Raw genomic sequence first — 12810 nt, 5'->3', positions numbered from 1 at the left:
CAAATAATTTGTACACTGATTGAATGTACATTTTTTTGGTTTACATTAGGGATGTGCGCGATAGTCGTTTAATCGTTTAACCGCCTACTCATTTATGAAACGTTTAGTATTTTACTAGTCGGTTAGACGCTAGTGTGCCCCCCCCCCAGAATTCAACTGACGACAGTCGTTCAAAACTGTTTTGAAACAATTTTGCAGCAATATCCAAAATGATCCAATACATAATTGTGTGTACACTGTGACTGAGACCAGTCTTTACATACCTCACTGTGACACTGATTGAATGCTTTCTTTCTGGTGTGGATCTGCTGGTGTCGTTTCAGGGAACCCAAAGTTGTAAAAGTCTTCTTACACTCGTCACATCTGTACGATCTCTCCCCAGTGTGGACACGTTGGTGAACTTTGAGGTTTGCAATGTAGCTGTAGCGTTTCCCACACTGGTCACAAATGTATGGTTTAACCCCAGTGTGGGTCACTTCATGAGCTTTTAACTGCGAGTACTGTACAAATGGTTCACCACAGTGATCACATATCCACACATCATGTCCAGTGTGGATGCGTTGGTGACGTTTTAATCTCTGTTGGTTGTTGAAAGTTTTTTCACAGGAGTCACAGTGGTACCGCTTTCTACCAGAATGGGGGCATTGATGGATCAACAACTGTTCATGCTGAGTAAAGGTTTTAACACACTGATCGCAGTTGAATGGTTTAACTCCACTGTGCATGAGTTGATGTCTTTTTAACATAGGCTTCTGAGTAAAAGCCTTTCCACACTGATCACATTTAAATGGTTTAACGCCACTGTGCATGAGTTGATGTCTTTTTAACATACTCTTCTGAGTAAAAGCCTTTCCACACTGATCACAGCTGAATGGTTTAACTCCACTGTGAATGAGTTGATGTGTTGCTAGAGTACTCTTGTGAGTAAAAGTCTTTCCACACTGATCACATCTGAATGGTTTAACTCCACTGTGAATGAGTTGATGGCTTTTTAAGTGACCCTTGTCATTAAAAGTCTTTCCACACTGATCACAGCTGAATGGTTTAACTCCACTGTGCATGAGTTGATGTCTTTTTAACGTACTCTTGAGAGTAAAAGCCTTTCCACACTGATCACAGCTGAATGGTTTAACTCCACTGTGAATGAGTTGATGTCTTTTTAAGTCACTCTTTTTAGTAAAAGCCTTTCCACACTGATCACAGCTGAATGGTTTCTCCACAGTGTGAATACATTTGTGAATTCTTAGCTTTGTTGCTGTGATAAAAGTCTTGCCACATTGCTCACAACTCAGTGATTCATCTCTTTTTGCTGTTGTTGCCGAACCATCCTTATCCTCCTCAGAGGTCCCACATCTCACTCCATTGCTGTGTTTACATTTCTGTAGCAAAAGACAAAGATAAAAACAGAGGCAGTGATGGAAGAGCAGTCATGAAAAATATTGAACCTAAAAGTCTCAATTCCATGTAGTTGGACATGAGGCTGAAACAAGATCAAGAATCTGCAGACATGCTTGCAGCTTTGTCATTAGAAACCTAGAAATGTGTCAACAGCACACTCACAATGTCAACAAAACTATTTTCACAGGCCGATAGTTTTCAGCTTTCTGCACGGTAGTTTTAGAATATTGGGTAGTAAAATCTGTCGATCACCGTGAAAAGCAAAGCAGAGCTGGGACTGATGGGATTGTACCACCAGGATCTCTTCATCCCCAGACTTTCCGTTAAGTTACATTACTGGAGAAATGTACAATATGAAAAGCATACAACATCAATGTCCAGATTTAGGTCTTAATGGCAGCAGGGTCAATTCAGACCACCAACACTTTCTAGTTTCTCCTAGGGGATCAGATGTTGATACCAGTCCAGGAAAGATCTGTAATTCTGCCACTGAATTCTGGATTTGACCTGAACGACCCGGGCAATTTGTTGTGCAGCAGTTACACAAGCGTTCACCATCAAACAACAAAAGCAACAAAACAGTAAAACAGTTAAAGAAATAGAAACGATTAAAGGAAATGTTTTACAAATGTAAAAAACACAGTAAAACAATTACAAGCAAAATAAAAGCCATTTAAAGAAAAATCAAACAAAACATAAGATATCAAGAAAGGGATTCTGTGGAAAGGCTGACATGAGACAGTTTTTAGTCTCAGCATGTTTAGCCCTAAAATCATGGGAGTCAAACCTGACATAAAAACTGTTTAGACTTGGAGCCAGCTCTAAATCAAAATTATAACCACTGAGCTGAACTCTCCCATTGACACATTTCGTCCCAGTGATCAGATTCATGCCGTCCCAGACTGAACTGAGGTTGTTCATTTTGAGCTGAGACTCAAGTTTGTCTTTGTATTGTCTTTTGTGGGTCCTGATCTCCTACTTTATTTCCTTCTGTCGGTTCTACAGATTTAGTTCATTTCCTTCTCTGAAGACTGTTTTCTTTCTGTACAGTAGGTCTTTAAGCTTCTTAGAAAACCATGGCTTCGTGTTTGGATATAGTTTCATTTTTTTCAGGAATAACATTGGTTTCACAGTCTGTGACCCAGCTGCTCACAACATCAGTCGGTTCATCAATATCAGCTGAGGACTCCTTAAACACGTCCCTGTCAGTAACCTCCAGACATCCCCGCAGAGTGTGACAAACTCTCACTCTGATGTTCTGCACTTTGCCTTGCTTCAGTACAGTGGTAGACAGGGATAAGGAGGATGCAGTTGTGGTCAGAGGAACCCAGAGGAGAAGCACCTTTCACATTGTTCTAACAGATCAAAGATTTTGTCTCGTCTAACGGGACATGTGATGTACTGATGGAAGTCTCTCAGTGTGTGTTTTAGTGTGCAGTGGTCTCTGGATGACCTGATGGATAAGCCCACAGGCATTTATTTCACTGGCCTTTGGATGGATATAGACAAGTTTCACAAATATCTAGCGAAACTTCTGAGGCAGATATGGAGGGCACAGTGAAACAGAAAGCAGTTCTAAGTCAGTAGTGCAGAGTTTCTCCAGGACAGGGTCAGATTGGCACCAGCGCTGTCCTTGTCCATTTGGAAGACCCACTTGAGCCCAAGCTTTCATTTGCTGGCTGATGTTGCTTCAATAATTCCACATAATCTTCTATCCTCTTGATGCCATTTATTTTGTGAAGTGCACCAGTCCCTCCTGCAACAAAAACACTCCCACAACATGGTGCTGCCACCCCCATGCTTCACAGTTGGGATGGTGTACTCAGGCCATCCTCAGCCAGCATCTTCACAAGGTCGTTTGCTTTTGTTCTGGGCTTGATGAGCACATTTCCCTCCAAAACAATCCTAACCTTAACCAATCTCCATCTTGAGCAGTTGGATGGCTTGACATTCCCATGGTGTTGATCTGTGCATGTAATTGTTTGGACAGATAAACATCAAACCACAGCAATCTGGAAACTGCACCCAAGGATGAACCACACCTGTGGAGGCCCACAAATGTCTTCCTGATGTCTTGGCTGATTTCTTTAGATTTTCTAATGTCGTCACACAAGGAAGCAGTGTGTTTGAGGTGTGCCTGAAAATACATCTTAATCTATCAAAAGCTTTCAAAGTCAGGACATCATTATCTTTAAGGCATAGCAATCTTAGTGTGTGCAAACTTCTGATTGTAGAATAGAATAGAATTACTTCATTGATCCCCGAAGGGAAATTCAATTGTTTGGTCTTATCTTTTTGCTTTTGAATTAAACAGTCCGATTGCTGATGGCAAGAAAGATTTCCTGAATCTTTCTGTCCTGCAGCAGGGATAGGAGCCGTCCACCGATGTTTTGTTGTTCGCTGAGCCAAATGTGAAGTGGATGATCCATGTTTGTCAGAATGGCCTCCATCTTGTTCAGTTCCCCCTCTCTCCACCTCATCCTCCAGTGTGTTCAATCCGATTCCAACTACAGAGCCAATAAGTTTGTTCAGACGCCTTGCATCCTGAGAGGGGTCTGGCTGCAGACCTCCACTCTCAGGACTCTTCCTTGCACACCTGCACTGTAAAGTCTCCTCCACTCTCAGGACCGGAAGTTTATTCGAAGCCTTTCAAAATAAAAGCGAGCATGCCGGAAGCACGTATTTTGTGTTTCCCATGTGAAGTACGGAGACAACAAAGTGAGTAAAAGTCAAGTGACAACTTTTTGTTATACGAAGAAACAGAAACAGCCTTTATTCACTACAACATTACGTTGCACACTATAGACCCCTTTCACATGACGTATGCATACTTAATTCGGCAGCTGCACGCACAGACCCGGTTCAAAACAAAGCCTGTTTACCTGGCCAAGGCGTGATATTGCAAGCACATATTACGCTAAATATGCCTTCTTGTTGTGCTGTCGGCTGTCAGAATCGTAGTAAAGCAGATGATATGGCAGCTGTGAGAGCGACCAGGTGGAACTTGCTTTGTTACCGCGGCTAAACATTTGGTTTACTTAATACTGATTTCCACGTTCTCCGGAGCAGTCGTTACGTTGATATTACAGTTCCTGCTGATATACCGGAAATGCCCTGAGCCCATTAGCAGGACAGTGCAGTATGTCAAAGTAGTGCCTGATAACGCATTGAAGGATTACTTTAATACCCAACATGCCGAACCAGGCCAGCAGCAACAGGACAGCACATCATCTGCTGCATCCAAACAGCAAGAGGCTGTGTCCAGCAGGCAGCAGGAGGCGGGTGTCAGCAGCGGCAGCCCCAAACAACAGCTGCCACCGCCTTCTCAAAGCGAACCCATTGATTCGGCCAAAGCCGAGACGTGCAATTTCCTAAACGCTATCTTTCTGTTCTTGTTCAGGGAACTCCGAGACACCCCAGTCATCAGACACTGGCTCACCCATTAAATTAAAGTGGAATGTGGAGGAGCTCCTGCACCGGGTCTGCGCGCGCATACCTTGTGTTAGTAAACACTGCAAGGGGTCTATACATCGCCCTGTTAAGTTATATTAATTTGAAAGAATCGAGTTTTGGACTTTACGGTAGTTTGTAGCGTTGTTATCGTAGTTAGGCTAACGGTAGCTAGCGCTAACCAGGTTGATTCACTCGGTTGATTAGCCTCTGAAGGCACTCTGTACTATTTAGACATATATGGGATTAGCTTGACATTAGAAGGCTTTCACTGTCATTTGCAAACAGCATTTGCACAAAAATTATTTTGTCCCGGGCATTTTGATCCATATAAGCGGTTGATAAGTAACGTTATCCATGATCACTACAACGTTAACTGGTTTCCACTGTATAATAACTTGTTGAAGTCATCTTGTGCCCGCGATAGTGCTCACTAAAATGTGCCATTGTCCTGCTAGAAGACCAAAACAACTGAGTCACCATACATATTTTTGTATAATTTTGTTTGACTTATTACGACATAATTTTTCTCTTGCAGATGCATATTTCAGTCCTAACAGCTGGCAGCACACCCAAAATTGAACGCTGCAAGACATGCTGCAAACAATTCCACTGTCCGCTGTGCCTAAAGTTTAAACCTGCCAAACTGTCCAAGCTGCAGAGCCACTTGGAGGCACACAAAAAAGGTGGCATTTTATTTAAAGGTAAGCATAATGTACTTGTCTGTGTGTTTGTATTCTTAAAGGCATTATGGAGGATGTTTTTGTTGTTTAATTTGTCTGATTCCAATAAAATGAATATACTGCCTTTAGTGGACTTGTATGTATGGTTTCTAAAAGAATAAAAAAATCAAAAAAAAAAAAACTGTGGACATGGCAGGACCTGAAAAACATCAGCCCATCAACGCACTCGGACCGAGGCGTTTGCTTTGCTCCTTTTCCTGTCAATCAAAAATCTTCCGGCTCAGGCCTAGTTACGTAGATTACGTACGCCTTGGACTTACGTGTTTTGTGTATGTGTTGCTTTGGTATAGCTTCGTAGTTAGCTGGCGACTTGTTTTGCTCATCTTTTTTTACATAATGGCAGATAAAGATCCAGGGGGACCCAGCTATAAAAGAAAGGCATTTTTTTGAGGTCAGAGAAAACAAAAGACAACTGGATCGCGAGAATGCAAAAACGAAAGTGATTATTGGCGAGTCATTTGGGCGATGGCGTCAGCTCAAGCAACAAATGGACCTAAAGACAGATGCCTTGGTTGCTAAATTACTTCGGGACAGGTAAAATGTATTATTGTATTATACTGCGGCTGTAGGCAACTTCACGAGTCCTACGCAAGTTTCTGGAGGGGGGCGTTTCTTCGTAAATGTCAAGAGCAATGACGTATATATATATAGCTATATATATATACGTCATTGATTAAGAGGGGGGAGGTTAGAGGGGGGTGAGGGAGAGGTATGTGCGCATGCGCATGCTACGTTCAAAATCGTAGGAAATTAAATCTCCTCTAATGCCTTTAAGTATGAGACAATGCTACTGAAGGTTTTGGTTTGGCTGGTAAAAGGGGAATGATCTACCCTAAACGGTTATAGAGAGTCATTTTCATAAAAGAAACAGTTAAGTTGAATTTTATCACCAAAAATTAAAACTTTTTGGAACAGAGTTTGCACTGTGGCACCATAAAAGGCTGCTAAAATAGAGTGTGTGATTGCATGAAGATTCCAGACTGCTGTGATTATGTGTGTGCTGTGGTGTGCATGGAAGATGACGATGTTTTTCAGCATAGACAGTTAGGTCATAATGCAGCTGTTTTTCAATTTTAGAAACCTTTGCCAGTCAATTAATCCCGGAGTGTGGAATGAGAAGACTGGCTTAGACATACAGGTAAATGTATGATGATGACGATAATGATCAGGGTTCTTGCCAGGATTTTTTTTCAGCGTAATGGCAGGACCTCCTGCGTGCGAGAACGTGCATGCGCAATAGACGGGAACGGGTCAATCGACAGGAAAGTACGGCTGAGGTGGGGAGACATAAATTAACCTAGATAGGCACCCAGTTGATAAAAACAAACGCACATGGCGTTATCTGTCAAAATAACAGCGCAGCGGCCCTAATCACAGTGTTTACCCTTCCTGTTCAGCCCCCGACCGTGGTCAGGAAGCCCGGGGTTAACCCCCTTCACTTCCTCAGCAGCCGTAGAGGCAAAGACACAGGAGCCCAGCCGTATCGAAGAACACTGCAGCCTTTATTGTCTATAAACAGTGGCTGAACCGCACAGTACCGCCAACAACTACCAGCAACTACACACCTTCTCTCCTCCTCCGACTGCCCGTCTCTCTCACTCGCTCTCCCCCTCCCTCTCTCCCACACACACACACTGCTCTCTCTCCCACTCACTCTCATAACAACAGCGTAATCTTTGAAATGTGCTGGCGTAGCGGCCCTAATCACAGCGTAATCTTTTAATCTGAGCGTAACGGCCCGTTAGACAGTGTAACGGGCCGTTACGCTGAAATGTGCTGGCAAGAACCCTGATGATAATGATAGTGATGACAGTCATCAACTATCAACTCTCTTCTGTTTGACTTGTTAGGGATTTCCACGACAGCCCTATGGGCAGGACTGTGGCATCTTCATGCTGATGGTAAATAAAATAATTGGTCAGATCTATTTCATTATGTCCTTTAAATGTATATTAAAATTAAGTCACTTTTGTGTGTAGTATGCCCTTTACACAGTTCTGGACGCTCCATATGATTTCACCATAGTGAGTTCACCTGCTCATTCAAAAAAAGATTGTAAATTTATTATGTTTGATCTTTTATGAAATCAGTATATCTGTATGTTTTTGTAGGCTGACATGCCAACCCTGTGAAAATGGTGGTGTGTCATGCTCATTGAAAACTTTGATCTTGGAAGGTAGGACATAATTTGATTGACTAATTGATATGCACATTGTAATGTCATCTGTCTTGTTGTCTTCCCATTCTCGTGCTTGTTGCCAGAATTGCCTAAAATTGCCTGGCCCAGACCGTTGCTGGGCAGCACCTGTAAATTTAATTGTTTTACCCTTTTTACCAATTATTATAGCCATGGTAAAATGTTTGCCCATTGGACACACATGTCAAAAGCCCTTCTGGCAGGTGAGGTGCCACCAGTTTTTAGACTGAAGCAAAAACTGGATGACATGACTGAGGTCAGTTTGCAGTCCTTTTTTCTCAGTCTTTATTAGTTGTTTTCAGTCAATCTTATGTCAAGTTTCCCATCCCAGGACATGGTTTCTAAACTGACTTTGTGACCTTTGCTTGTATTTAATGCAAAATAATACTTTTTAGGCTGAGGAGAGGAAGAAAATGTGCCACCAGGTAGAGACAACGGAACCAGCTCACCAGGTGGAGACAACTGAAGAAGAGGTAGGCCTCTCCAGTTCCATGTTGTTAAATTTTGTGAGATGATCTTTCATGGCTTGACAAAAAGCTGACACTTTTTTTTCTTTAGACCAGTATGGTGGGCCAAGTTGTGGCCCACTGCAAACAAGCAGCGGAATGGGTGCAGGGGAACCCACAACTGTTTACAGCCAGGGTGGAGATGCCAGAAATTTGAAACATGGACAGCAGATCTATTGAGGAGGCTCAACAGCAACTGGCAAACTTGTTTGATGCCACCCAGGACATTGATGATGATGAGAAAGAATTCATTCTGGAGCCCTTCAAGTTTTTATTTTGCAACATTGAGGATATGTTTGTCTTCTGTGAAGAGGTTATGGATAACCGACGCAACAGGTTGCAGGTTTGCAAGGAAGGGTCCTAAAAGTGGAGGTCTGCAGCCAGACTGTCTTGTGCATCCTTGTTCTTTATACTGCCTCCCCAGCAGACTTCAGCATAAAACAGGACACCTGCTACCACAGACTGATAAAACATCTGCAGCATCTTACTGGCAGATGTCTATTGATCGAAGTCTTCTGAGGAAAAAAAGTCGGCTCTGGCCCTTTTTGTAGATCAAATCTGCATTTTTAGACCAGTCTAATTCATTGTCAAGGTGGACACCTAAATATTTATATGATGTCACCACCTCCATGTCAACACCACAAGTGTTCACTGGATGAAGAGGGGTTTTGAATCTGCGGAAATCTATGATCATTTCCTTTGTCTTTGAGGCGTTGAGAAGCAGGCAGTTTTTGAGACTCCAGTCACTGAAGGCACTTATCAGATCTCTGTATTCAGCTTCATGTCCATTTCTGATACATGCCACGATAGCAGTGTCATCAGAGTATTTCTGAATGTGGCAGGACTCAGTGCTGTATTTGAAGTCAGATGTATACAGAGTGAACAGGAATGGAGCCAGAACTGTTCCTTGTGGAGCCCCAGTACTACTCATTAATGTCTCAGAAACACAGTTCCCCAGCCTGACAAACTGCAGCCTTCCTGTCAGGTAATCTGTGATCCATGAAACACAGAAAGGATCCACTCCCATCTCTGTGAGCTTGTCTTTGAGGATGGTGGGTTGGATGGAGTTGAATGCATTAGAAAAATCAAATAACTTGATTCTCACATAAACTTCAGGTTCCTCCAGATGAGACAGGGCACGGTGAAGCATGAAGAGGATGGCATCATCCACTCCAATGTGTTCTTTGTAAGCAAACTGCAAGGAACCGAGTTTGTCTTTGACCTCAAGCCTCAGTAGAGGTAAAACCAGCTGCGCCAGAGTTTTTATGATGTGTGAGGTCAGAGCAATAGGTCTGTAGTCATTTAGTTCAGCCGGACATTTGATTTTTGGTACCGGTACAATACAGGATGTTATTCATAGAGCAGGCAGCCTTTGCAGGTAGGACTGTGTCTCTACAGAAGCTGATGTATTCACTAAAACAATTAACCTGTCTGTCAGTGTTCATACTGTCCTCGTCTGTTTCCAGAAGCACATTCCAGTCTGTTGATTCAAAGCAGTCCCTTAGAGCTTCACTAGCTTGAGGAGTCTGTCCTCTGATTTGGACTTTAGTTGCAGACTGTCTCAGCACACAAGGTTTGTAACAGGTCTGCAGATGAACCAGGTTATGATCTGACCTGCCCAGTGGTGGTAAGGCAGTAGCTCTGTAAGCTTCTTTGACATTGGCATACAGCAGGTCTAGGGTTTTATTCTCTCTGGTAGGGCAGTTAAACTGTGTAAATCCAGTCAGATGAGATGAGAGGCTGATATGATTGAAATCTCCTGATATTATTACAAGTGCCTCAGGATGTTGAGTCTGTATCCTAGCAACAGTATCACGAAAAGCATCACATGGAACCAAGTCAGTTACCTTGGGTGGAATGTATACAAGTATTGTTATGATGTGACCCTTGGAACATAGTATGGCTAAAGTCCATAGTCAAGTCCAAGATTGTGAAGAAAGTAATAAAAATTCTATTAAAAAAATCTCTTTCCTTATTCTGGCATTTAAAGATAATTTTGGTCATCTTAACTGACATAAAACAGGAGAAGCATTGCCAGATTTAATGTCAGATCGTGTAAATTAAAAAAAGGGTTATGTGTCATTCATACAGTGTAAGTAAACTTCTGGGTTCAACTGTCTGAATTTCTTGAGAAGGAAAAGGCTGGTAAACTCACAATGCTCAAAAGTATTATTCTCTACCAAAGAAAATGCTGCTCTTTACCTTCCTGAACAACTTGCTTGAAAAACAAGACTTTTCTTCCGTTACTTATCTTCATCACCATGTAAGACATTTTCAGAAAGTATGATCAGCAGCTAGTTCAGCCTCAAACAAAGAACAAGCAGCTTCCTAGCAGTCCACCATTATATCCTCAGTACAGCTGCTTCTGCAGAGCTACATCTCTCCAGCCAACGTCACCTGGCTTTGGTCGGCCCATCTAACCAACTGGAGCAACTTTAGACATTTTAAAGAACAAATTCATGATAATAATGTTACAGTGGTACGTTTCTCACTTTTTGTGAAGAATCCATGTTTCCTCCGTTGTTGAGTTCAGACTAAATGGCTGCCAACATTCCTCTGCTCCTCCGTCAGACTCTCCTCCTCCTGCCAATCACCTGTCACATCAAACACATCTTCATTAGGATACCACTCTATACACAAGTGTCAGAGTGTCCCATATGTTCATCAGCCAACACAGAGGACACATTTCAACTCAATAGTTCACTTTTAGCTCTTTTCAGTTTCACCTAAAACTGATACAAATGAACTTAAAGTGTTAAAAATAAGGAACATAGAAAGAAAACAGACATGGAAAAAGAGAATAAAGAGAACATAAAGATGCTACTGCAGGTGATTCAAGACAGGACTGCTGGTAGAAAACTGTTCATGCTGTAAGTTAGTGAATGTATTTTACTGCTCAGTGTTCTGTTTAAAGGCAGCTCTCACTCTCTGTTCTTTGCACTCTCCCATAGTGTCAAGTGTCCTCCCACTTTCAATGACAGGTGATTCTCATTGATGATTTTTCTCACAGTTTCTGCAGTTTCCCCACTTGAAAAAGGATGTTTCATCTACCCAGGGTTTGAGCAGGACTCCACTCATCAATCAGACAGTTGCTTTCTTTCTTTTCCCTCTTTTATTTTGCAGTGGTCACAAATTCATGAGATACAGAGGTGGCAACTTCCATAAGTCCATACGTTTAGTTGATAGATTAAGGTGAAAAACCTTTAAACAGAACACAAAAGGACAATGTTCACATTAGGGTCATTCCATGTGGTTTCACCAGATGGTGGTTGGTTTTTACTGATGCTGTAAAATTCAACATTGTTGTTGTTATTTTCAAATTAATCAACCATAAACTACTACAGAGCGCCCTGAATTCAAGTTAGTACATGTAATTTGTATGTGCATGTTATAATTACATGTATGCATTGCAAATGGGTGTCAACATGTCATGATATCTACAGGTATGGCTCTAAACTAGACCTTGTGACACAAAAAGGGCATTAAACTTTTTGAAGGTAGACACCTTTAACAACTAACATTTCAAAAAGAACAAAACATACATAATACTACCATTGGAATGACTACTAATACTTGTATCCCAATTTAAAGTACTGAAAAGCAAAAAACGATTTTGACATTACCCATACCATTTTGAGTAAGAATATCTCAGTAACTACAAATATAACCCTGTTACTTTTTTGTACAGTGATAGAAGACAGATGGAACTGTCTTGTAGAAAAATTTGGGGTCTCTGGTACCTGTCCCACACTGAGATTTTTGCCACCAAAAATAGAAAATTAGAAATCTTGTCCAACTTTGGGAGCTCATATTTTCCAAACTGAGGTACCTAGAAAGCTCCAGTTTGCTAAGTTATCACAGAAGTTTCTGTAGAATGGAACCCAGGGGTGTTAGAACACTTCTGTGCAGTATTTCTAGTACTTTTAAGGTCCCAAACCCCACTTGCGAGTAAGTTTTTCTTAATTTTTAGCATTTTTAGCAAGCCCCCATGGCCTGCAGAGTGTAGGGAAACACCTGGGGATGTTTGTGGGGCACTATCTACATGCAGAGGCCTTGTTTACCAACTCACAGCTCTCTGGTATGTCTTCAGGCTGAGAAATAACCACTTATAGATGCACAAAAAAAAACCCTGGCGAGGCTTTTTTTTTCAGCTATTTATAGCCCAAATTCTGAAAATTTCAGACCCCTACAACTCAGAAAATATTTCAGCTACAGGCCTACAATTTTGCATAGAAAGTACTTTTGTGACTATCTAATGGCATGTAAATTTAAGACTAATTTCAAAATGGTGCATCAGCACCCCCAAGGAATATCTGGTCATTTCACCTGGAATGACCCATTACTGCATTCAGCAAATAGTAACAACCATTCCTCATGGACATTTTCACCACATTGGCAAATGCTACTCCACTCAACTTAAGTTTGTCAACCTCAACACCACATAAACTGAAGCGACAAATCATGGCATGAGCAATATTCAACCCAATACTATACCACACATGAATTTATCTGCATT

The 12810-nt window shown here is 41.8% G+C and overlaps 1 protein-coding gene and 1 long non-coding RNA gene across 13 annotated transcripts in view; one reads left to right on the top strand and one right to left on the bottom strand.

Annotated features, from left to right (window-relative positions):
• Nucleotides 1-19: 19 nt before the first annotated feature.
• The window catches only part of LOC127536855 (gastrula zinc finger protein XlCGF26.1-like), a 44500-nt gene continuing 31709 nt past the window's right edge, over nt 20-12810 (bottom strand). For 2 of the 8 annotated variants that reach the window (XM_051958216.1, XM_051958215.1), the window contains exons 2-4: nt 11220-11386; nt 10787-10888; nt 20-1379 (exon numbers count right to left, since the gene is read on the bottom strand). In XM_051958216.1, coding sequence (XP_051814176.1) covers nt 171-1379; nt 10787-10804 — 1227 coding nt within the window. In that variant the 5' untranslated portion in view covers nt 10805-10888; nt 11220-11386 and the 3' untranslated portion in view covers nt 20-170. Of the gene's footprint in view, nt 1380-10786; nt 10889-11219; nt 11496-12810 lie in introns of all 8 variants that reach the window. The other 6 variants (XM_051958217.1, XM_051958212.1, XM_051958213.1 and 3 more) reach the window with 4 other exon arrangements.
• LOC127536857 (uncharacterized) lies at nt 3286-10561 on the top strand. 5 transcript variants are annotated; one of them, XR_007946065.1, is made up of 9 exons: nt 3286-4116; nt 5387-5552; nt 6669-6729; nt 7442-7492; nt 7571-7615; nt 7703-7767; nt 7939-8044; nt 8184-8261; nt 8347-10561. It is a non-coding gene; the product is annotated as an uncharacterized LOC127536857 (long non-coding RNA). The 5 variants fall into 5 exon arrangements; XR_007946063.1 differs by having other exon boundaries at nt 3286-4899; XR_007946062.1 differs by having other exon boundaries at nt 3286-5552.

The sequence above is a fragment of the Acanthochromis polyacanthus genome, chromosome 13 (assembly GCF_021347895.1).
Source record: "Acanthochromis polyacanthus isolate Apoly-LR-REF ecotype Palm Island chromosome 13, KAUST_Apoly_ChrSc, whole genome shotgun sequence".
NCBI classification, from domain to species: Eukaryota; Metazoa; Chordata; class Actinopteri; family Pomacentridae; genus Acanthochromis; species Acanthochromis polyacanthus.
The sequence above is the reverse complement of the archived record's forward strand: the minus strand, read 5'-3'. Positions and strand labels throughout refer to the sequence as shown.